This window comes from Colossoma macropomum, unplaced genomic scaffold, assembly GCF_904425465.1.
Source record: "Colossoma macropomum unplaced genomic scaffold, Colossoma_macropomum, whole genome shotgun sequence".
In the NCBI taxonomy this organism is placed as follows: domain Eukaryota; kingdom Metazoa; phylum Chordata; class Actinopteri; order Characiformes; family Serrasalmidae; genus Colossoma; species Colossoma macropomum.
The window spans coordinates 33,898,325-33,924,238 of record NW_023494806.1 but is presented as its reverse complement, the minus strand read 5'-3'; the positions used below and the strand labels follow the sequence as shown (position 1 = coordinate 33,924,238).

General features: G+C 40.5%; 1 protein-coding gene across 2 annotated transcripts in view; it reads left to right on the top strand.

The window, feature by feature from the left end:
* Positions 1-25,914, top strand: part of zmat4a (zinc finger, matrin-type 4a) — a 142,496-nt gene that overhangs the window by 94,319 nt on the left and 22,263 nt on the right. For both annotated transcript variants that reach the window (XM_036598887.1, XM_036598886.1), the window contains exon 5: positions 12,231-12,452. In XM_036598887.1, coding sequence (XP_036454780.1) covers positions 12,231-12,452 — 222 coding nt within the window. The remainder of the gene's footprint in view (positions 1-12,230; positions 12,453-25,914) is intronic.

Here is a 25,914-nt window from a genome sequence, read left to right as displayed (position 1 = left end):
CAAATTTCATTTTTTTAATTCTTCACATCCTGCCTCCCACTTTTAACAGACTGTACCCTGCATTGTCCCCTCTAATGATGGCTAATTCTGTCACTACTTTGTAACCAGTGCCCTCCTGTCAGGTTTTATTCTGAACTTTGGGTGATAATGGACAGGTCTAGGTCAGTTTCAGACTCAAAACACCATGACGTGGTGCAGCTCAAGCTTGAGTCAAGTACCTCTTGGAGGCTTTCCGTTTAGGCTATAAGTATCAAATGTCAAAATCCGCCTCTATGATAAGTAATATTATGCTAGCGCTAAGCTGACACTGATGCATATGAACATTTTTTGGCTATTCTACATTAACACATTTGAAGCTTGCAACAGACATTAGCTTATAGTTTACCTTTGCACTTTCACAGTGACTCTTTCACTAAAGAACCCTGGCAGTCAAGCTGCCACCGCTGTTTTCCATTTCAACAACTGACTGAAACTTGGCTAGACTATGGCTTGTATTCACAGTCAGTGATGTATTCAGGACTTCCAAAAGGCTTAGAGTGACATTTTTCTCAGAAAGTTTAACATAGTCAATGTAAATCAAGGTGTCAGTAATTGTTTCCACTGTTGTTTCCTAATTATGTTGGTAGTTAAAGTGCACATCTTTCAGTTCAGATACTTAAGTCCTAATCAATCGGAGAGCTCAATTAGCTGAATCTACCTAGATATCACAGAGAAAAAATCCTGATTGGGTAATTTTCTGTATGGCATTTCAAAATTAACAAGAATTTTACTACAATACAACAAATGTGATGATTCAATTAAGTAAAAGATGTATAAAATACAGACATGCATTGTTTAGATCCAGAAATCATGAGGCCTTAGGGCCCTAGAAAGCCCTAAAGATTCCTCTCTGGAATTTACTCATACAAACAGGGATGGTTTGCATGTTGGTGCTAGAAAGAAATGACTGCAGTATGCAGAAGAAATCAAACAATTATAAACAGCTTTAAAAGAGTTTTACCAACCTGTTCTACAGGAAGTCTCGGTGCCATTGTTATGAACTCCTAAATCAAGCGATTGTCTGTTTACCTGCTGGACGTCTCCAGAAAAAAATTACTTTCCCTTCCTGCACCTCCTGATTGCCTCGAGTGTCACCCGGAGTTACCTGGAGTTCTCCTGCTATTTCCGCTCCTAAAGACTCATTAAAATTTCAAATCTCCGAGCTGCCAGTATTACTGGCTGATGCCTTTGTTTGACATAATGTGGTGAGCAGAAAGCTGGGCCAGAACATGGTGTTCTTTGCAAGTTAAGCTGTGGCCAACCGCTCATTAGCTCAATGTTTGGGGGGGATTGAGAATCTGAAGCATCTCGATACATTTATACTTACCATAAACTTTCTCATTCTGTCTGAGAAGGTTAAGTTGGCTATATATAATGAGCATATTTTTGTATCTAGAAGTCTGATTTGCACTGGATCTCTTGTCACCCTTTCCTCACTTTATCCCTTTGAGGCCTTATGAAGCAGTCCACTTTTATTAGACTCTCCTCTGTCCATGATTATAACCTACTCCTTTTTAAAAACACTCCTTTAGAATTAATCTAAGCCCCGCTCTTCTGCCAGCTCTAATCCTATTGCCTATAAATATAGCCCTCTCCACAGCCAGAGATGGCCAGAAGCCTGCTAAGTGCTTTTAAAGTGCCTTTTTGTCCAGGATGAGCATCTGTGTGAGCTCTTCAGCTGGCAGGAAGATAGGACATGATGTCACAAGTACATCTCAGGTATCAGGGCACCTTTCTTTCCTGTGTGTCTGGAGGTGTCCTGGTTCTAAAGAAACAGTTCTAGAGAAACCTGCAAAGATGGTCTCAGTTCGACAGGACATTTCCCCAGTGACACAGTGGTGAACTAAAGCAAAGACTTTCACATCACTACGCAATCTGAGTGTCTGAGGTGGAGTCCGAGTCAAGTCTTAAGTCACTGATGTGTGAGTCCAAGACACTTTTCAAGTCTCTGAGATGCAAGACTGAGTCAAATCCTGAGTCTTTGAGGTGTGAGCCTGAGTTGAGTCTTGAGTCTCTGAGGTGCAAGGCTGAGTCAAGTCTTGAGTCTCTGAGGGGTAAGTCCAAGTCAAGTTTTGCATCTCTGAGATGTGAATCCAAGTTATATCTGGAGTCCTTGACGTGAGCTTTTGTCTTTTGAGTATCTGACCTGTGAATCCGAGTCAAGTGTTGCATCTCTGACATGTGAGTCTGAATCAAACCTGGAGTCTCTGAGGTCTGAGTCCAAGTCAAGCTTTGAGTATCTGAGCTGTGAGTTTGAGTCATGTCTTAAGTTTCCAAGGCATGAGCCTGAGTCAAATTTCAAGTCTCTGAGGTACAAATCTGTCTCTGAGGTGCAAGTCTGAGTTTTGCACCTCTGAGATGTGAATCCAAGTTAAATCTGGAGTCTTTGACATGTGAGTATGAGTCTTTTGAATATCCCACCTGTGAATCCAAGTCAAGTTTTACATCTCTAACATGTGAGTCTGAGTCAAACCTGAATTCTCTGAGGTCTGAGTCTGAGTCAAGTTTTGAGTCACTGAGGTGTGAATCTAAATAAAGTTTTGAGTTTCTGAGGTGTGAGTCAACTTTCAAGTCTCTAAGGTACCAATCTGAGTCAAGTTTTGAGTCTTTGAAGTGTGAGTCCGAGTTGAGTCATGAGTCTCTAAGGTGTCGAAGTCGAATTAAAGTTTTGCACCTCTCACAGTTGCAGAGGAACTCAGTTGCAGATTCATACCTTAAAGACTCGAAAGTTGACTCAGGCTCATGCCTTGGAAACTCAAGACTCAACTCAGACTCACCTCTGAGACTCATACATGACTCAAACTCACAGCTCAGATACTCAAAACTTGACTCGGACTCAGACCTCAGGGACTCCAGGTTTGACTGAGACCCGGATTTCGGAGATGTGCCTCTTGACTCGGATTCACAGGTCAGACACTTAAAAGACTCAGATTCACATCTCAGAGGTGCAAAACTTGACTTGAACTTACCCCTCACAGAGTTGAGAATTGACTCAGACTCAAAGTTGCAAGTCTCAAAGCTGCAATTCCGTGTCAAATCTCGAGTCTCTGAAGTGCAAGTCCAAATCAAGTCTTGAATTCTAAGGTACAAGTTTAAGTCAAATCTCAAGTCTCTGAGGTGCAAGTCCAAATCAGGTCTCGAGTCTCTAAGGTGCAAATCTGAGCCAAGTCTCCAGATTTGTTTGCTATTTAAAACCATAATGAACATGACACCACTGTCAAGAGTGACATCACAGGAGATTACTACTCTATATAGTCGCAGAATTCACAGGCAAAGGCACATCTGTTAGGACAGAAACTGAAAGTCTTTAGTATCGTGTCCAAGTCGAGTTGCAAGTCAATTAAAGGCAAGTCTGTTTGCTTTCTGTCAAGGAAACACTTCCCAGGTGGAGCTGAGGCATTTTAAGAGTCCACTCTTAAAAGCTGGACAAAATCAGAGCAGAGAGGCACATAGATTAACGGGAGCACAGCCTTCCCCAGCAGACCATAAAGACATTAACTAAAACTGAGGCAGCTCTAATGGATGACTTTAGTGTTTGAGGCTTCTCCAACTGAAGGCAGGGAACTTAATTTGGGCTCCACAGAAGTGCCATTAAGGCAGGAGCGAGGCTGCTGTAATTACATTGAGTGAGACAGTAGTGTGGAGGGAAGATATTGATGATGACAAATAACGCTTCCCAGGACTGCCAGCAGAGAATTTTGTTTTGTTTTTTAGTTTTTTGGAAAGCTAAATGTTTTTGGGTTTGGGACTCATAAAGCATGCACATCAATGCACATACAACACGTGAGTATTCAAAGATACACGCTCATTACAATGAAACAATGCATAAATTCTGCACATCAGAATTATAGTCGTATGCAAAAGTTTGGGCGCCCCTGGTCAAATTACATTTTGATTTTTTTTTAAGTGAAAACAAGTTAACACATCCTCTGTATGCTCTTCTGCACATTTTAACCCCTTAACAAGCCATGGGCGTGGCCAGGGCCAAAGTTTTATAACACACTTCTATAACCTAAGAATAGCTCCATTAGTTTGCATTGAAGTCCCTGTAGTTACTGAATAATAAGCCTTAGTATGAAAATAAACCTTGATTGTTGGTTGATGCATGATTACTGCTTATTTGCTGAATTTAACATATTGGGGAAAAAATAAAGCATAAAATGATGCTTGTGCAAAAGTTATGACATATTTTATATGTTATGTTTTATTTTTTTCCAATACATTATGTTCAGCAAATAAATAGAAGGGGTTCACTAAAATTTGCAGAAAAACACCATATTTAAGTTTGTTCTCTGTAGATTTTAGTAGTGTTAACTAATTTTCACTTAGAAAATCAACAAAGTATATAATTTCACCAGGGGCGTTCAGACCTTTGTATAGGACTGTGTTGGTCTACATGTAAAGGTTTGAACTCATCAGCAATTGGCAGACGCAGCAATTCACCCTCTCCCTTTCCTCTTCGAGCCCCTCAGACAGAGTTTTATCCCCGCTGAAAAAGCCACCATCAGCTAAAAAAAGCAATGCTGGCCCAGATTGAGCAAATATCCAAAGACGCCGTGGTTTGTGTTTCCTGGAAACAACACTCTCCCTCTCTTTTTCTTTCTGATTGATGTTTTTCTCTAAGCAAGTGTGCACCTGAATCAATACAGCCATACTTCACTGCCAGCTTTGTGCTGGTATTCTTTGTGTTAAAAGTGGAAGTGATGTTTTGTGCATTCAAGCGCTTTCACTGCCCAAATATACTTCTGTTTTGTAACCAATACTACGGTGCACAATTCTATTGCTGTAAGGGCAGCACGGCTACAGCAATGCAACACATCATAGTATACACTGTGACAGTGGTATCACAATAATGCTGTCCAGCCCACAGTGTTGACCCCATGCATAGAATCTGAAAAATGAATTCAGATAATGGTGCTCTCAAGCAGCACAGTGACCAGTGGCCAGAGTACAATCAGCTACCACAAACCCATTTGAGTAAAGAAAGTATCAGGCAGGGGTTGCACAGACTAGTCTAGCTGACTTGACTTTACTGCTTGGCGAGGACGCCTAAAGCTTGATGTCGACTAGTCGATGATCACGTGATTATGACACTACCAACATGGACGCCTCACAGTGAGGATCCTTGTGATTTTGGGGTCCATGTCTCGGGTTCCCTGAAGGCTAGCATTGCGATCCAGGGATTGCTGGGAAAGGCACTTCACGCTGATCTCTTGTGGAGTTTGGCTTCATTCTAACATTTCTCCGCCAATCTACAGTATTGAACGTCATTATCTCCAGTTTCCTGAAGCCTACAACAAAAAGTCATGTTTCATTGGAGAGGGAGCATTACGCTGTATAATTTTGTAAAGGTTGAAGTCAGTTACTTTTTTTTTTTTGGCCAGTTATGGCACTCTAAATTTCTCTGGGCCTCTAAGATTTTAAAAATGGAAATCTTTAAAATCACTTGTTGCAAAGCATCCCTTTCTCTTGTCTTTTATTCATGAGAACATCAGCGATTAGTCAGCATCGACTCAACTTTCATCCCATAACTTTCAACTTTAAAAAAATTGAAATTAAAGTCATGCAACCCTTAGTATTAGGTCCAAAAACTCCTACTCCCTGTAGAACTGCAGTGGAGCTTCTTAGTACATCAAGCATCTATCAACATATAAGCTGAAGTTTGTCAGGAATTGTGCCAAGTCGAAATCATTTTAATGGTTAGCCTCCTTTTCTGATTGACAAAACGAAGTGCCATGTTTTAGCAGGTCTTGTTACTACATCACCTTGAGGTCAATTACTGTAAGGACTACATACAGATAAAGCTCTAGGTTCAGCAAATTATTAAAAGGCAATTTGCTGTAGAATTATTACATAGCAGACTTTTAAAAACTGCGGACATTGAAGATTTGCACTAGATTAAGATCACATCTGTAATCACGAAAAATTACAGCAACTAATTCAGCTCTAAAAGGGCTTCAGAGAATAACAAATATATCATTTTAATCTCCCGCTTGGTGGTCGTAATATAGCTTTTAAAGAACTTTAACAACTCACAAGGACAGCTAGCCAGGCTAAGGTATGACCTCCACAAGGTGGGGTTAGTTTTAGAACAAAGTTAAATCTCAGACTCCCAAAGAAAACAATGAGGGCAGTTTTCTCCTTAGGTAAAGTCATTGTTTATAGCTTTTTATGTGCAGACTGAGAAACTGAAAAATCACTATAGATGCCATGATAACAAATCAGTTTTTATTTTCATCACGCTGATATTCTAATGCCCCACTTCGAGGCTCTTAACAACTCACCTGCCTTTTCTCAACCCACGTTCTTTCAAACGCTTCACTGCTTTTTCCAGTCAAGTTGGTCTGTGTTCATTTTCGCACAACATCAACCCCGTATTCTCCTCAGGCAGGACTAATTAAATTCTTTGCTTCTAGGCAATCTTATCTTGCATTATATATAGCTGCAAAGCTCCTCAATTAGCAACAGCAGCTGACAATACCTCGGTGTGAAAAGAACAGAAAAAAAAACGTGTCGCCATTTGGATGAAATTATCCGCCGCTGAATGAATAGCTCTGCTTTCACACCTCTATTGTTGCCCTCCACCGAAGGGGGTAGGCTGCATTTCCAAGCACGGCTCTTGAATTATTTTGGTTTGAGTTTCGCAGTCGTCCCGGTCGCGGCGGTTAACTGTGCGAATTAAATTTTGTCCAAACCGAGCGCATGACATGTCAAGAAGCCTTTCAAAAAAATCACAAAAAAGAAGAACAGGGCGATGAAATAAAGCAGACAGAAGAAAGGAAATGCAAATCTTGGCACGGTGCAATTACCATGGCGGGACAAAGGAATATTTCCACATGCATCACAGTGGTGCCCCAGTTTCTGCACACGTGCTGATAAATGAAAGCAGTTTAATAACGTGCTGAGGGAAGAAAAATAAACATGAGAAATCCTTACAGATTAGTGACGGCAGTCTGGCTCTTCCCAATGGCCTTATAATACTCATATGTCTCCTAACCAGATCTGATGGCAAATCCCATTTGACCCCATTGTTTGTGATGGTCTTCAGTAATGAACGTCTGAGGACTGTTAGGCTGGAGACATACTCAATGCACATGCACAAATGACACCACCGGTCAACGCAATGCAAATGTACAGTCCTTCTGTACAAACTCAATAGTCATTTATACAAACCCCACAAAATTTCCAAAAAGTTGGTACAGTATGTGTGAAAGACAAGTAAAAACAGAAAGCAGTGATTTGTAAATCAAGGTGGTGTAATCATATTCAGGTATAACAGGAGCATCCAGGAAAGGCCGAGTCATTTATGGGCAAGGATGAGTTGAGGCTCACCACTCATTCCAAATATGCATCGGCAAAAAATCCAGCCATTCAAGAACAAGGGGACTCTATTCACCAATAGCTTTTTCCTAAATTTGTTCTTGAGAAAGGTTCTAAACTGGAAAACTGGAAGGTCCCCAGTTTGACAGACCTGTATTAGTGGGTAAATTTAACATCCGTGAAAGCACCATTAATACTGAAACATGTACACACCATCTTTTTCAGGGATGTCCATGCTTATTTCAATATGACAGCAGAAAGAAACATTCTGCATGTGTTACAAGAGCATGGCTGCATAAGTGTGTCTGTCTTCTATTTAACATGATGCATTAGTGGTACATTATGCAAAATACGATGATAAAGGCCCCATATTTTTGCACAGCTGAATAAATGTATAACAGAAGAATGGCAAAATATTCCTGGATCAATTGGTGTCTTCAATCCCCAAATGATATTAAGTGCTGTTAAGAGGAAACATGATTTAGCACAGTGCTAAACGTGCAATTTTTTAGAACATGATGCATGCATCATATTTGGAATGACAAAAAACTATAAAGTTCCTTAAGTACAACATTAAATCACATGAGATCAATTTAATACAAGCCAACCAGAAATTACTAATCACTTGCATTCTGTAGTTATTGGCACTTGTGTCCCAACTTGTTTAGAACTGGGTTTGTATGTTACTGTGGTGGTTAAAACATTTAGCCCACAAGGGGTCACTGTCGCCTCACAGCAAGAAAGGTCTGGGTTCGATTTCCTGGCCGGGTAACCAAGACGTGCAGTCAGGCCAATTGGATATGCTAAATTGCCCATAGATGTGAATGTGTGTCTGCCCTGAAAGGACTGGCGACCTGTCCAGGGTATTTCCTGCCTTCCACCCAATGACCGCTGGGATAGGCTCCAGAACACCCTGCGATAATGTTGGCTTAGATAATGTGTTTTTGTGTGTTATTCCAACAGCCACAACAGCTTAACTTGAAAAGCAGAGGAGTCCTACTTTACTTGTTCTAATGGAAAGAATAGATGATGTATTATAAAAATATTTATACAATTGGACCAGTTCTACGAGAGATCGTCAAACTGCCGGTCTGCCATGACAGTCGACAGGAAGAAAGCACAAGGCCAAGCTTGGTGGTCATCATTGCTCCCCTTGCTGCAATCCTCAAAATTCAGCTTGTGCTACACTTTGAAACGTGAAATACGTGGTTTCACGTATTTGCGTGATTCACGCTTCTGGCCTTTTGTTGGCTCCCATCAAGCTTCTAGTTTTCTCTTTGTAGCAGGTTGTATGTTAGCATTGTATGTTAGTGCATAAGTCCTGCGTAGCCTTCACCAAAATGCCTGATGGACGCTGATGCACTCCAACACCCACCGTCCCATTCCTACCACAACACCCCATGTCACACAATCGGATCAGACACCGTCTAGTCTACTCGAGCTATGGCAAACCATGTTTTTGTCAGGCTGGGTCACGCTGTCGAGCGTTTGAATGGATTAATGGAATCGCGTGGCAGGGCTGGTCAGCTCCGTGATAAGGCTAACAACCATGCGTGCTAAGCACCATAAGGAGGACGGCCAATGGGCTCTGTGCTAATGACCGTGCATGAGAAGTGCATAAGGACTAGGGTCAATAAGCTCTGCGCTAATGCTAACGGCCGTGCATGTCAAGCAGATAAGGAGCAGGGCCTGTCAGCTCGGCGCTAATGGCCATGCATGAGAAGCACATAAGGAGCAGGGCTGATGGGCTCTGTGCTGATTCTAACGGATGTGCATGAAGAACTAAGCAAGCAGCAGTAAGGAGAGTAAGGTCATTGGGTTTTTTGGGGGGTTTTCTGTGTGTTTTTCCTCGATTGTCAGCCACGATTGTTGGGCTTCCTGCTCGTGTGACAGATTAAGACAACAGCTTGTTATTTACAGGCCTGTGGCTGTGCTGCAGAGGGCAAAGCCAGGCTGCAGGATCCATCACAACACATGTGGGCCAAAGTAATTGCCACGTTCCTCTCAAGTTTGCCATTTTCAGCTGTTGGCTTTTTTGGTTTTTTTGAGAGTTTTCTGGGGAAGAGACTAAACCTGTGGTATAAAAATAGAAAAAACACATTTAAGTGTACTTTAAAAAGTGTATTTAACATGAGAAGTACATATGTTTAATATTTCCACTTGAAACATACTTTAATACATACTAGATGTACTATTTTAGAACACTTAGAAGTGTAATCGCAATTAAGCTATGGTTAAATATATATTAAATGCAGTTAGTTATGCTTTTGAGTGCTTTTTTCATACAACTTAAGTTGCACTTAAGTAGATTTAAGTGTGTCGTTTGTAGACATATGTTACGGTAACACTTTCTATGAATCTCACATTTGTAAGCATCTATAAACACATTTATAACATGTTATAATGCATTCATAAGGCACCATAAACATGGCTATAAGTATTTATAAAAATGCATTACACATTATAGCCATGCTTATTATGCATTACGAATTGTTAACATAATGCATTATACGTACTGTTCATGACAAATTGTAAGAGCTCATGAATTGTATTTGTCCACTCTAAGTAAAGTCAAGCATACTGTACTAAAGCCTCCTCCAGTGTTAAGAGTGAGGCTTCAAGTTTTTCTTCAAGTATTTACTGAAGGATTTACTGAAACACTGAAACATACACAATAAAGCGCATTACAGGCTTCAAATGTCAGAGTTTAAACTAGTGCTGCCATCAGTGTTTTACCCAATGTGGGAAAGTCAATGTACACCACCGTTAGCTTGACATTAACTTAACACTGCATATCCAATAGAATGCTAGCAGAAATTAGCATTACTGTACTGTAGTGTAATGATGTTACACAGTGAAGGTTTCTGGTGCTTGACCTTAGAACCTGTGAGGGAACAAGTTACAATGACACAACACTACTATCTCACCTTTCCCTCTCCAGGCCTTCACTCCACAGTTAATGTCAGGGGGGTTCGGGGGTACTTGGTTTACTGTGATGTAATGTAACATTTAAAGTGAGAGCACTAGTTAAGAAAAGCACATTGTAGCAGTGATTCTAGGCTGGACAGCCTGTTTGGAGCATCTGAATATTCAGGAGTCACCAGAGCTGAGAAATAAAATACTGGAAATCTCAGGGCTTAAATAAACTTTGTATTTGTCTTTACACTCTCCAAGCTGAGACTGACTTCTTTGGCACTGACAGTATAACATGTTATTAACACTACTTATAATGCATTGTATTAACAATTCATAATGTATAATAAACATAGCTATAAAGTGTAATTCATTGTAATTCATTTTTATAAATATTTATAACCATGTTAATAATGGCTTATGAATATATTATAACATGTTATAAATGTGTTTATAGATGCTTACAAATATGACATTCATAGAAAGTGTTACCAGTGTTATTTAACTGAATGTACAGGGTGTCCCAAGAAATTGACATCATTTCAGATGTGAATATCTGAGTAACTACATGTCCGAGGCAAATGAAATTAAATAGGTTTCATGTTGAACAATACAAGATTTATTTATCAAAATTCAAACTAGAAATTCAGAGGGATGTAGATTTTATAACCGATTTCACAAAGCTTCACAAATGTAATATCTTCCGATACTGGTGTGCCATTCTTCAACCTGAAAACAAACCATTAAACATTAAACTTGGTTAGTTTTTACACATTTTGTTAAAATTTGAGATCATTTAAGTGAGAATTGGCTGTTATTAGACTACGAAACTAAAACACATTTAAATGCATTTCAAATTTCAATATTACTAAATACACCAATACATTCAACAAATAAGACATGTATTTAAGTTTACCCTAATAAAATATAGTAAAGTAGTTTATTACTAGGAATAATAAAGTACAACCTATATATTCTTAAATGATATTTAGGTTATGTTGAAACACATCTTTTATGCCTACAAGTGCTTTTCTGTTCTGAATTGGAGCAACTTATGTTGCGATGAAGAACTTAACACACAAATTCTAGTACATGTGAAACTATGGAGACCTGCTGGTGAAATAATGCATGGCCACGCCTTATTAACACATGAGAATGAGATCCTAATGCATGGCCATGACCTAATTATCTATTCCCATGCCTTACTAAGTCGTGGCCACGCATTAGGATCTCGATCCCATGCGTTAATACACCGTGTCCTTATTTTTGGGAACGAGATCATACCTTACTAAGCCATGGCCGTGCATTAGGATCTCGTTCCCACACCTTACTAAGTCATGGCCACAACTTACTTATCTTGTTCCCATGTCTTACTAAGTCATGGCCACATATTATTTTTATCTATACTGGATGTCATCAGCAGGGCTCAGTATGAAATGGATTTTAAATGTATTGTCTTGTTTGTACTAATGCGCATATTTGATTGCTAGTTAGTTTGATTTTTATTGCAACTAAATTGCAATTAAATTGTACTAAAGCATGCTTCTAAAGTCATTGCTTTAAAACATACTGCCTCTAAAAGTACACTTAAATTAATGACAAAGAAAAGTTTGTATAAGTATGCTGCAGTATTTTAACATACATTAGATACCTTCAAGTATATTTGTTAACGACATTCTAAAGTAGAGTTTAAAATGTTTGCAAGAAAAGAAAATTTAAAAATGTAAATTTAAAAAATGTACTTTCAGCATTCTCTATAAACGTCAAGTATACTACTGTTTTTTCACAAGGGCAAGTTGTTTTATGTGTACTGGTTGGTTTGTTGTGTCGTGGAATAGTGACGGTGGAAAATAAAGACTTGTAAGGTACTTTATCCAAAATGTTCATATGGAGTCAGCTGAAATGTAGGCCTCAGAGCATGTTGACTCATAACTCAACTTTCTGTCTGCCTTCATCAGAGGTGCCACCCAGTCCTGTGAAAACGCCCTCTGACAGCTCACCGGTGAGCTCGCCTCGACTGCGTGGGGACTCGGACCGTTACTGCCAGCTGTGTAATGCCTGGTTCAACAACCCGGGCATGGCCCGACAGCATTACGACGGCAAGAAACACAAGAAGAATGCAGCACGCGCCGACCTGCTGGAGCAGCTGGGCAAAACACTGGACATGGGCGAGATGAAAGGTAATGCACCACTCATATGCTTGGTCATCGAGGATATACTTCCCTCTGATAATGAGCCAAGGCTAATGAGGTCATAGATTGGCCAGTATCTACTAGCTACCACTCATCATGAGCCCAGTTAGCAGGTTTGGTTGAAGTGTAGCTAAGACCACCTAAACCAATGTTTGTAAATATATACTTATTCTGAAGTTGCGCTTGCAACCTGTTCCAGCCAAGTTGAGGCAGGGGGAATTTAAGACAAGGAACATTGTGAAATGTTCAAAATATATATATATATATATATATATATATATATATATATAGGTGCAACTATGCTTGGGTATAACAGGAGCATTCAGGAAAGGCCTAGTTTTATGAGCAAGGATGGGTCGAGACTTGCCACTTTGCCAAAAATGCATCAGCAAAAAATCCAACAGTATAAAAATAACATTTTTCAGCCTGAGACTGCATGGATTTCAGGTATTCCATCATCAAAAGATTCAGGGAATCTTGAGAAATCTCTGCACTGGCACTACATTAAAAACTGGCATGTTTCTATGATAAATATCACCACATGTATCTTCAGTCTCTAAATAATTCTTAAACACTGTTAAAAGGAAAGTTGATATAACACATTGGGAAACTCCTGTCCCAACTTTCTTGGAACGTATTGCAGGCATCAAATTTGGAATAAGCATAAAACTATGAAGCTTATAAGATAAACATTAAATATTGTGTTTTAGTACCATTTCAAATTTGATACAGGTCAAATTTACTAATCACTACTTTGTGTTTGGAATTGGGTTTGTAGCTCAGTTTGTATGTTAGTTCCTTTGTTTAAAACAACCTGCCAACGTGTCACTGGTGTCTTTGTGGCTTTGACTGTTTTAGTGCTGGCTTGGACATAAAACATCTAGTGTTACTTTGTTGAGGTCTATTCACACCGAGTCTGAATTTCATGGATGGAAAAATGCAAACCAAGTTTTGAAAATGAACACATGCATGTCAGTATTGTTTTCCACATTGAGTCTGAAGCTGACAGACTGCGACACTGCATAAAGTTTCTAATCGGAGCAGCTCAATTTCCTGCATTACATAGAAGCGCTGTGAATGAGGCTGGCCAATCAGAGCTCTGTTGTCACGGCAGCAGAGCCCATGTTGCACCAAAAATGATATGACAAACAATGCATTGACTAAAAAATGTAGAGGTTAAAGGAAATGTATAGCTGAAAGGCTGGAGAATGATGGTGAGCGTTGGGTTTTTTGTTGATCTAGTTGTGCCAGTCAGTTTATGCACAGTCTTTTTGTGGAACATTTATGCCCAATTAAAATTACAAATTCATTGAAGCAATTCGAGGAATCCACTTTCCCTTCCCTTTGCGTCTTTTTCTCGTGTTCTCAGAGTGTTTGTTTTGGTGTGAATATGCCTTACCCTTGGGGTAATTTTGGTGTCAAACAGCATTCACATACAACCTTGCCATGGCCTTGAGTGGAACAATACTGGTATGTGCTTTATCCTACCAAAAATGCCTATTGCATGATATACCACCACCGTCTATTTCGTTTCAACTAATTCCGCACTTCCAGTAGGGAATGTTTCCTGGATACAGACAGATTTGAGCCCCTAATGGCGATTGTCCATTGAAAATCTTTCTTTCTGTCCTGCACTAGGCTTTATCTCTGTCTGGGAATCCAGCCCAGAAAGCGTCCGGCTCTCTTGCGGCAAACCGCAGTCACAATGACCGACTGCTTTTCCACCAATGCACACAGATATCACAGAGTGTGGTGATGGGAAGGTTCTCATTAAATCCGAAAATGTCCCCTGCTGCTGTAGCTGTCCCCTGGTCCCTCAAGTCATGTCAAGCAATGGGCCCACAGCTCAGCCTGTTCCTTCCTAAAAGCTCTCTGGTTGTCTATTAACTTACATTATATCAATAACAAATGCCAGACCCTCCTCTTGGCATGAGAGAGGCTGGGAGAGTCTGGAAATAGTGTGTGCATAGGAGAGATTGAATTCTTCTGACTAGGTTTTATGAATGATGCTAAAGCTGGGATCCTCATAAAGAGCATTATTGAGCTGAGCTGCAAGCAGAGAACTTTCCTTTTCTGCATATGAATGCAAAGGAGAAAGCTTTGTTTAGCCACAAGCAACACTCTTAAAAATCAAGATTCTGGGCTCCCGAGTGTTGCAACCTTCTTACTGCCGAGTTTGAACCCTCGCGTTCTTTGGGTGGACAGGATGGTCCTCCCTCTCCCATCACTCAGCATGATGCAAGCCACCTGTTATGTTAGCTGGCATAACAGAATTGGCATTTAGAATTTTCCTCTAAGCACGTTGAGCTGTCCGGTGATGTTGCATTAGCAGCAGTTTGAAAGGAAGCCGTAGAGCTTTAAATGCCTTGGATGGAGCACTTGTTAGAACCTTTATATTATGTGAAGAAAAAGGTTCCTCACACTCATGAATTTCATTTACAAAAAGAACCATCCACTGAACAAGAACGATCCACTGAAAGGTACTTTAAGGAACAAAAGTGGTTCTCCCATATCGTCACTCGTATGGTAGAACCTTTGGGACCATTTGGTTCCCTAAAGAAATATCCACTGAAAGGTTCTTAAGGGAACCAGAAGTGTTTACCCATGTCATCACTCTCAAAAACCCTTTTTGGCACCTTTATGAGTGGAAAGGAGCTGGATAAAGTCTACAGTAACCAGGTATGTAAAATTGTCTATGTAAAACAGTATTATTACAGTAAATGTTCTAGATGTATGTCTATATAGTTGGCAATCATTGAAGCACTGCTGTAGCTGAGGTTGACATGGGATAATATTTAAGCTTGATTTAGGATTTGTGTTGGGAATGGGGCAATTGCTTGTCTCTGTAGTACAACTTGATGGACATGTCAACTTTGGTTACTCTTGCTTAACTCCCAAGTGGCGTCTAACCAGTGGCCCTATTGTCAAGAGATTGCGAGCTTGAACAATGGCAAGGCTGGGAGTCCAAGAGAGCATTTGCAAGTTTGGACCATGCTTTAAACTTAGGGTGGTAGTATTTGGGGACACTATGACTAAAGGAGGAGAACTTGGGCTTGAGTTCTGAGTGGCTTCTGTTTGGAGGTGGTAGAATTGATAAATTGACAGAAAGATAGGGAGGAGGTGGGGTGGTGGTGGGAATTGCGACAACTTTGTCACAGGACAGGTAAGGTAGAAATGGGGATTTATAGGATGGTAGATTGGAAGGAGGAGTGATTTCAGCCATGGTCCTTCCCTCAAATTTCACTTATTGCATAACATCATTAATTGGTCTCATTTCAGTACCCACCCAGCCATTCCAATCTCCCACCATAACTCGGTGCAATGCAAGCCAAAGCAAGCATCTGTTAGCTGACAGACCAGAACTGGCAGTTAGTGCTCTCCTTTAAATGTTGAGCTGTCAAATTATGCAGCATTAGCAGCAGTCTGAAAAGATGTGGTGGCACTGTATGTGTTTTGGATTAAGCATGTGACAGCCTTCACTCTTTCAGCTTGGTAGGATTGTGTGATGGGGGAGACCTAGCTAACTGGTGGATTAGGACATAAGAAAATTGGGTAAAAATCCAAAAAAAGTTGTTTAAGTGAAGCAGGTAGAGACTATTAGACAGGCAGTGAGGTGTGAAGCGACACAGCAATATTTTCTGCAGTGGTCAGGATGACGCTATGCTGAGACACCAGCAATAACTGTGACTTCCAAGGCTTAAACTCTCCTCAACTCCTCATGCTCAGCTCTGCTCTGAGCACTAAAGATGAGGGGGCGAGGCGAGACGCTTCCCTCCCCCGTGTTCACCTTGGCCGCCTGTTTGCTAATGTCACGCGGTCATTACCCCCGGCCCATAAATGTCAGCACAGGCGCGGCAGGATTTGGCTCGGCCTTAATGGGGGCCCTCTCACCACGGCAATTATCAATTAGTAATGATGTGGCAAATCATCCTAACGGGGAGAGCCGGGAAGGGAAAAGGGAGGGCAAGACAGCAGCAGATAGAGAGAGAGAGGGAGCGAGCAGGGGTGCTTGAGCACGGCAGTGGAAAGATGGGACTGGGCTACTTAATTCATTGGGCCGCGCAGCTGCTGGTGGCAGCCTCATCTTTCACGCAATGAGCATGCACCCAGCACTTCCAGGCGTCGGATTTTTTCTCTCTTTCTCTCTGGAAGAGCTCAGCTTCTGTACCTTTTCCTGCAGTATCCTTTCCTTTCCATTCTCTGTGAGAGCTGGCTGCTGTGCAAGGTACCAGAATGGGGGAGAGAGGGAGAGAGAAGCAGCCGTCAGACTTTGAAGATTGCCACATGATAAAATATTCATAGATTTTTCAATAGAGTGCCTTGTGCCTGTGTTCTTATGGCAAGGTACACCTGGTCCTACCACAGCATCGGACTGCAGCCCATCCCCCCTTTTGCACATGGCTACACCTGCCATTATCTCTTGCATGCCACGGACCACAGACTAGTTCCCCATTCCCGCACCGAGCTGAGAGGCAGCGAGCTCGGAACGCTCCTTTTCATGTCGCCCTCGCTCTCCTTTCATCCCTGCTCTCTCTCTCTCTCATCCTCCGCTCGTCTGCACCGTGTTGACCCCATTCTATTATCCGCCGCTTTCCACACGTGTTTTCCGGAGGGCCACCTTAGAACGAGGCAGCTTCACCTGGCGGCGAGCAGGAGAACCGTCCTGATTACAGAGTGGTGAATTTACAGCCCTCACACTCAGAGTTTAGCCTCAGGCATCCGGTAATGGTCATGTTTAAGCTATTGCGAGGTGAACTCAAGAACGGCTTTCTGCCTGTCTTTGTTTTCTGCCTGTCGCTCTGTATGTCCCTCTACCTGAAGGCTGCACGTTGAGACAGCATTTACATGAGAATTTAGCCAATTTTTTAACATTTTGACCAAACTAAATGGTTAAGATTTAAACAAAGTGATTCAGAGTGGTTTGATGTGAAATGCTCCATTCTTACTGGTTCAAATTTGTGGCTGTAAAAGGGGTAGTATCTTTCTGGAAATTGACACGGGTACTTTTACTATAATCGAATACATTTTTTTCCCCCATAACTCAGATTAACTAGGACACTGTTGTCTCATTGTGTGTGAAATGTTGAGCTGCTTGCGAGCAATGAGTGGTGAAAGGGGCGAGAACCCCTTGCTGTGAAAACTATTCACACCTCTCCACAAAGACAGCCGTGCTTAGATAAAACAGACAACTGCAGCTTTCTTCATATCAAACAATCCTGCACAACTAACACAAAAATAGCATTTAAACACAATAAAAACACTTTCATAAATGTTGACAAACATCAAGTTTGCTTCTGATTTTAACATTTCCATCAAAATATATTATATCAACATTATGATCAGCTGCTTGTACTATTATAGAATCTGACAGAATACATGATAGATCACAAAGAGAGCTTTTAAGTGGCTTTTCAAATCATTTCTTCAGCACCTTCAGCAGACTACACTGTATGGGAGACCTATAGCAAACTAACAAAACAAACAACAAAGTGAAGCTCCAGTTCCCTTCGAGAGCCTTCACTGTTACAAAAATACACAAAGTACATACAAGGTTATTTTCTGGGGCCCCAATATACTGCTGTACATTTATTTGATTATAACTGAGTAATCTACCAATTAATAGGATGAGTAATTGAGTAATTCGAGATCTAATCAAAGACTATATGTCAACACTATAAACAATAAATGCTGCTAATTTTTTTAACACTGTGGACACATTTTCCTAGTTTAATCATTCCAACCATCTGCAGTAATTGAGGCTTATAGCCTAATTGTAGGTAGTAATCCAATGTTTGCGAACTGTTACTTTGATAGTCTGCTTGTTTAAACACAGCTTCTGGCAACTCTCATTAATGGCTGTCTTGATGAAACCAGAGTCATTTCCGACTACTGCCATGGTGGATTTGTTCGTCAGCAAAAACCTTACAGTCTGAAGTATTTACAAGCAAAATACAGTGCTGACGTAAGCAATATCAATAATTCAGCAGACTACACTGGACAGTGCTTACAGGAGAACTATGGACAAATCAGCAAGCTTTCATGACAGTCCATTCTAAATCCATAGGCATTTATATGGAGTTGGTCACCTTTGCAGCTATAACGGCTTCCTCTCTTCTGGGAAGCTTTCTGTAAGATTTTGGAGAGTGTCTGTGGGAATTTTTGTCAGACACTGATGTTGGACAAGAGGGTCTGGCTTGCAATCTGTATTCTAGTTCATCTCAAACATGTTCGATGGGGTTGAGGTCAGGGCTCTGTGAGGGCCGGTCAAGTTCATCCACACCAAACTCACCCAGCCAGGCCTTTATCGACCTTGCTTTGTGCACTGGGGCTCAGTCATGCTGGAACAGAAAAGGTTCTTCAACTGATCCCACAAAGTTGGAAGCACAGAATTATCCAAAATGTCTTATTATGCTATCTAAGGGGTCTAGGCCAAACAACCCCATAGCATCATCCCTCCTCCACCAAACAGTGCAGCCAGGCAGGTAACGTTCTCCTGGCAGTCGCCAAACCCAGACCCGTTCATCAGACTGCCAGATAGACAAGCATGATTCATCACTCCACAGAATATTTACCACTGCTCTAGAGTCCACTGGCAGCATGCTTTACACCACTCAACCCCCACCCGCCTGTTTGGCATTGTGCATTTTGATCTTAGGCTTGTGTGTAGTTGCTCGGCCATTTTTTTGAAGCTCCTAATGTGCAGTGCTTTTGCTGATGTTGCTTCCAGAGACAATTTGGAACTCTGCAGTGAGTGATTTTAACTGATGGGTACTCTGCTACCACTTTGTGGCTAAGTTGTTGCTCCTAGGTGCTTCCATTTCACAATAATATCACTTACAGTTGACGGGGGGCAGATCTAGCAGGACGGATATTTCACAAACTTACTTGTGGCAGAGGTGGAATCCTAAGACAGTGCCAAGTCACTGTATACTTTTTAGTTGGACAAACCCTTCTTTACAGTCAAATTGGAGCAAACAAAATAATAATTAAGTACATAAACCAATGTGATTAATCTTGATTTGTTATTTTAATTGTTTGACAGCCCTATTTCATAACCATCCAAACCCAACCACCATACAAAAATATCTTTAAAAATATCTTTCTCTCTATGTCTGTCTTTCTCTGGGTGTGTGTCCATGAGTGCTTTTGCTTCTTGATCAGTCTATTCTGATTCCATTCTCTGTATTCTCCGTATTCTGCACTCATGGCATAGCTTTCCAGAGAGCCGCCTGCAGTCATTAATAAAGCAGAGGTGAGCTGAGCAGAGAACAGGCTGCTCTCTGGGGGTCCAGCAGTCTCTCTGATAATGGACGCAGCCCTTGGAATTTGAGCATCTGTACAGGTTCTTGTTATGCACAGTGTCCAAGACCTTTGTCCACGTAAGAAACCCCTCTTACCCCCACCACTGCTGTCACATCATCACATTCTTGCCAGTAGTCTCTGAGCTCTTGTATCACCGGACACTTTGTCCTCCATTGTAGCCATGATGGAATGGAATTGGGGGAGGTTTTCTGTGCACCATGGGGGGAGGCTCCACAGGGAGTCACCAGTAAGCACCTTTGTGGTTTTATAATTGCCAAGAAAATACACCAGCTTGCATTTTAAACATGCAATGGAGGAGTGATTCTACATGGTACCATAGGCTGCAAATTGGGAACGGTGGCTACCTGCTGTGGAACTGAAAAAGAATGTTTATTATCTGTCTTCATCTGTTGGATCCACTGTGGGATAACTTGATGGGGATGCAGGTACAATGCACCACTGGAGACTGGTTCTATCCCAAACACATAACCTGTCCTCTGACTGCTACCTTAGCCACTCATGTAGAGGCTAATGAATACAGACACAGTAGCAGTAGATGCAGTAATAACATTAGCTAACTACCGTCCTTCTGCATTAGCCAGCTAAAAAACATTTCAAATAGCCCACCCTTAAGTAATTGCCCCTAGTGTTTGTGGTTTTGTTCCTCCAACCTCCAAGATACATCATCAGAGGGGGGGTTCTTTTCTTTAAAATGGAAAATCTCATTCAAGTGAACTTTCTGACACCTTTCAGGCAAGTTCAATCAATGACAGATCAATCAATGGTTACACTTTTTGTTTTTGGTCAGAGTGCCCATCTAGCCATCTCCACTAATCATGCTTTCTCAGAACAGCCATATGTTAGCAAAGATTATTTGGTTAGATTTGAATGTAAGGACTGACTAAATGAATCAGGCCACCAAGCATATATAAGGTGACCGTGGTTGTTGTCCACTCCTTTGTTAGCTATTAGCCATCTCTAAGAAGAAAGAAAGCACAAAGAAAGGAACTGAACCTTATCAGCTGGGTGGAATCAGAGGAGCTAGCTAGTTCAGAACCAAGGACTAACACTTGGGTAGTGAATCAGTGTAATTCAGTAGTGTTCTAAATTATCTATAATGTAGTCACAATCACATACATAAAGTATACATGCTGTACCTTCACACTGTGGCCACCACAGAGGACCAGTAGGGTAAGAAGCAGCTGCCTTTAGGTAATAATACATAGTTTAGTTGCAAGGGTAACTCTTTGCAATACAGTTTAGTGAAGGAAAGCAAATGATATTTCTTGATTACTTTCTACTTAGTTGATAAGTATTTCAACATTAATCAAGGAACTGTATGGTGAAGTGTTACTGGTTACTGGTTACTAGTCATCTAGTTGGACCCTGAATACCTTGCTCAGTGTCATCCGATGCTAAAAAAGATATCCTTTCAGCCATTCTCTCTAAACGTTTGAAAGTTCTGCGACCTGAATAAAACCTGAACTGCTTGCATCACCATATATTTCCCAATTTAAAACAAGGTACATGAAATGTATATTAACATGGTTAGCTTATGCGAATGTGTGATAGCATTTCTAAAATGTGGGTGGTTAACTTCAGCTAACTTTATGAAATCTCCTCTTGGCCTCAGCTCCAGCTGAATTGGCACTTGGTTTGACCCTGTTTAAAACATCCCTGTCCAGCCATACCGTAATTATGGTTTTCCTTAAGGCAAGGAAACAGAAATTCTTACACAGCTGCCAATCTTTCAGAACCCCTTTTTTCCAGTGTTTATCAGCCGGTTCTGTATCACATCAGGAGTCTTGGCTGTAACCTGGGCTGATATGATTGCATCAGCAATTACGCCTCTTTTTTTTTTTCCCCGGCATTTTCATTTAGCGCCATCTCCCTTCCTGTCAGTCAACGCTGGCGACAAATTGCATCTCTCGGCACGCTGTCTCGGCCGGTTAATTGGAGAGACATGGCGGGAGATGTAATTTGGCACGTTCTGTGATCGTTTTCCGCCATCCTGGGGGGGTTTTGGTAGCAGAGTTACTTCAGTTTGACACTCTCCACCCTCCACTATGAAAACACAGCTAATAACTTACCCCAATAGCATTTGTCCAGATGTATCCATTGTTGGAAGGTGAGCCTATATCAGTGTCAAAGAGCTCAAAGCGGAGGTGGGTGGTATAATGTGATTTGTAAACCCACTTTGACCTATATTTAAACCAAAAACAGTAAAAAGACAAGCTATGTAATGTTTTATCAACTTTATTGTTTTTTGCAAATTTATGCTATTTCTGAAATTAATGCCTGAAACATATCAAAATATCTAAAACAGGTCCAATCATGCTTCGATATAAAAGGAGCATCCAGGAAAAGACCAAATCTGTTACTAGTAAGGATTGGTTGAGGCTTGCCATGTTGCCCAAAAATGCAGCAGTAAATGATCGAACAGATTAAGAACAATGGGCCTTTTTACCAACCATTCTTAAGAAGAAATTTTATCTTAAAAATCTTTTTTATGAAAATTCTGACTTTCACCAGTGCCGTCTTATTTGGTATTTGCTCTTTGGTAAGAACAGAATCTACACACACTCAAGAGCACGAAGGTGCCAACAATTTGGTAGCTTAAGAACACATTGTGAATCTGATGTAGACTGTTCCTTAGGACCTTTTTCAAAAACAGATTTACTTAAAAACTTTTTGAAAATGGTTATCTTGGTGGATGAGGCCCATATTCCTCGACAAAGGATTTAAGGTATTTCACCCTCTACAGTACATAATACCATCAACAGATTCAGGGAATTCTGAGGAATCTCTTTGCATAAATGACAAACAGCATACTTCAGTGAAAGATATCACCACATGGGCTTGGAAATACTTTGATAATTCATTGTTAAACAACATTCCTCGCTGCATCCACAAATACAAGTTATGACTGTTTCACTCTGTTTCACAGTGAAAACCATATGTGAACAACATCCAGAAATGCCACCAACTTCTCTGGGCTCAAGCTCATCTGAAATAGACTGAGGCACAGTGGAAATGTGCTCTGTGGTGAAAAAAAATCAATCTTTCAAATTTACTTTAGTTTATGAAAATGATGGATGTTGTGTTTTCTGGGCCAAAGAAGAAACTGACCATCCAGAATGTTAGATCATAAAGTTTGAAAGCCAGGGCTTGTCATGGTTGTATATTAGTAGGGAACTTGCATATCTGTGAAAGCACCCTTAAAGCTGAAAGATATATACACATTGTGCAGCAACATATGCTGCCTTCTAGACAATGTCTTTTTCAAGGACATCCATGCTTATTTCAACATGACAATGCCAAGCCACATTCTGCATGAATTATGACAGTATGGCTGCATAATCAGCAGTCCAGATCTGTCTCCTTGGGGCACAATATGAAGCACAAATACAACAATTAAGGTTGCACAACTGAAGACCTCCACTTTCTAAACTGGATCAATTGGTGTCTTCAGGCCCCAAATGTTTATTAAGTGCTGTTAAAAGGTGATGTAACATGGTGGTAAACTGCAAGCATCAACTTTGAATTAAGCATAAATTACAAAAAAGTTGACAAAGATTACAAGTTATAACATACAATATTCAGTTTTTGTATTGTTCTCAATTTATAAACAGAATTTACGAATTCACTGTTTTTTGTTTTTATTAGCATTTCACATACTGTTTGTGCTTTTACTTATAGTCGTATTACTCAAAGTTCACTAACTTTTAATTACTAATTCTTACTTTCTGTTCAATTTCACAGTGTTAGATTGGTGAAAGCGTCTGTACTGCTTTGTAATGGGTCATGCAAAATGAGCATGAAACATATATATACATAATCTAAATAGTTTCACTTGCATGTCGCTCTTACCAAAAAAAATTTCCCATGTCAACAAGTCCATTTATTTTTTGTGCCAAATAACACCAAGGAGTCAAACCCCATCATACTGACGTAGTGATGGAGGGGAATGTAATGAATGTGTGTTGAATATGGGGAGTGTGTTGAATATTTCAGGCTGAACTGACTGCCATGCTTCCTGAAATCAAGATCAGACCTTCTAATGTCAATTTTTCAAGAGTTAATTGCATTCTGTGAATATGTATTAAAAATGTATTAAAATGGCATCATGTCTCATGGACCCTGTCAAAGATAAAGAAAAACCTAATGATGTCACTTGTAAATACACTTCATGTGACAGTGTATTATTTTTATGGCTAAATTTGGTGGTGTGATGTGGTGGAAAATACTGAGATATATTATTATATTTATACAATACTTGGAATTGGGTTTAGGCTACTTTACTTACCTCTGGACCCAGCATAAATACAGACCTAGCTTAATGGCAGACTGCAGGAGTAGGATTTTTTTTCCATTGATTGACAGCTTGCAGTAGTGGAATCTTCTCTGTCTGACCTTTTAGGCCTAATACACAGGATTAGTTTCATTGATTTAGCAATGCTGTTTATTTTGTGAGTCACAGTGACCCCTCCGATGGTTAATTAAGCCTATGGTGACTTTAACACCAGTTTATATTATACAGTTAAATTGATATGCACTGAAAGGGCTAGTTCATCACTATGTTATGTTCTGTTCAGCTTTCCAGAGGTTCAGTGCTGTTTTTTTTACATATTTAGAATTCAGATACTGCTCTTATTGGTTGAATGGATGACATTGCATCTAAATTCTCATTAGTACAGTAGATTTCATTGGTCTAAAAAGCTAGAATTTCATAGTTGAGAAATACAGACAGGTGACTAATTTAAGGAAAAGCCAACATAAGGTGTGTTGGTGAGGTGTTGGGGCACCATGACCCACCGGAACAGCATCAATCCACCTTGACATGGACTCTACAACTCTCTGAAACTCTACTGAATGGGAAAAACAAAATTCTTCCAAAAGATATTCCTTAGGTGTTTTGATGATGGTGGCAGACACCGCTGTCTTAGTCAGTCAGTCCAAGATCTCCCAAAGGTGTTCACCTGAGTTGAGATCTGGTGACAGGGAAGGCATATGATTTACAAATTTCCATACTCATCAAACCATTCAGTGGTCGTTCGTGCCCTGTGGTTGGGGGTATGGTCATCGAAGAAAAGATCAGGATAGAAAGATGGAGGATGGAGAGTATGGTCAAGGATGACTCCTCTGACCAGATTTCATTGTTCCACCTGTCTGTAGACCATGCCAGTGGTTTCTACACCACTGAACTCTTAAAATGTATTCATTTTTATGCACTGCAGCTCTACTATAATATCCCTCTCTATGTAGTTATGGATGCCCTAAGATACCCAATTGCTTAACTCTGGCTACATCTTTAAATTAACTCTCAATATTTAGACTCAATAAGGTAAGAAGCTAATTAGACTGTGTCATAGTGTATCCCATCTGCTAATATTGGCTTTGGGCTGTTTCAATTTGATACGGATGATGTGCTTTATCTGCTACATAAAAAGAACCAGCACGGCATAATTATTATTTTTTTAAACCATCTGCCTGTCATTGCACAGATGTAGGTATCTAATTTTCATCCTTTTTAAGCACGTTTATGCACCTGTTTCAATCTACACCATGATAACTGGTATTCAACTATAAGCCAATAGCAACATAAAGATGCACTGGACATGTCGAAATCCAAAAATTAGTAATAAGTCAGAGAAATTGTCTGCCCATTGGCCAGTGCAGTGGCCTGAAGTTGATGGAATAATTTGAAAATTTCCATTTATTATGGCATAGCCCACCAGTATGTGTGGCGACATGCTGTATTTTGAGTCTCTTAAATCAAGCATATGCTCCTTTGGCTTGGCTAGATGGGTGTAGAATGAGAGCTGTGGTCACACCGTATGGGAAGAACAGATGGTCATAGGTACATTTGGCTTGAGCTGAGTACCATCACCTCAGCAGTCCATAAATGGTATTCTCAAAGAATAAAGAGGTCAGAATGGAATCAGCCTCTGCTGTTCAGATGTGGTGGAGGTGTCCAATACAGTGCCTGTATTGACTGTGACTGAATTAAAGTTGGTCTCTTTTGCACTATACTGTGTCCCTCTTGGGGTATCTGTCAAGAAGAGAAGGTCAGATATTAGCGAATCTTCTGGTCCTTGAACAGATAAATAACCATCTACTTGGACTGCTTGGTTAATAAGACTACTAC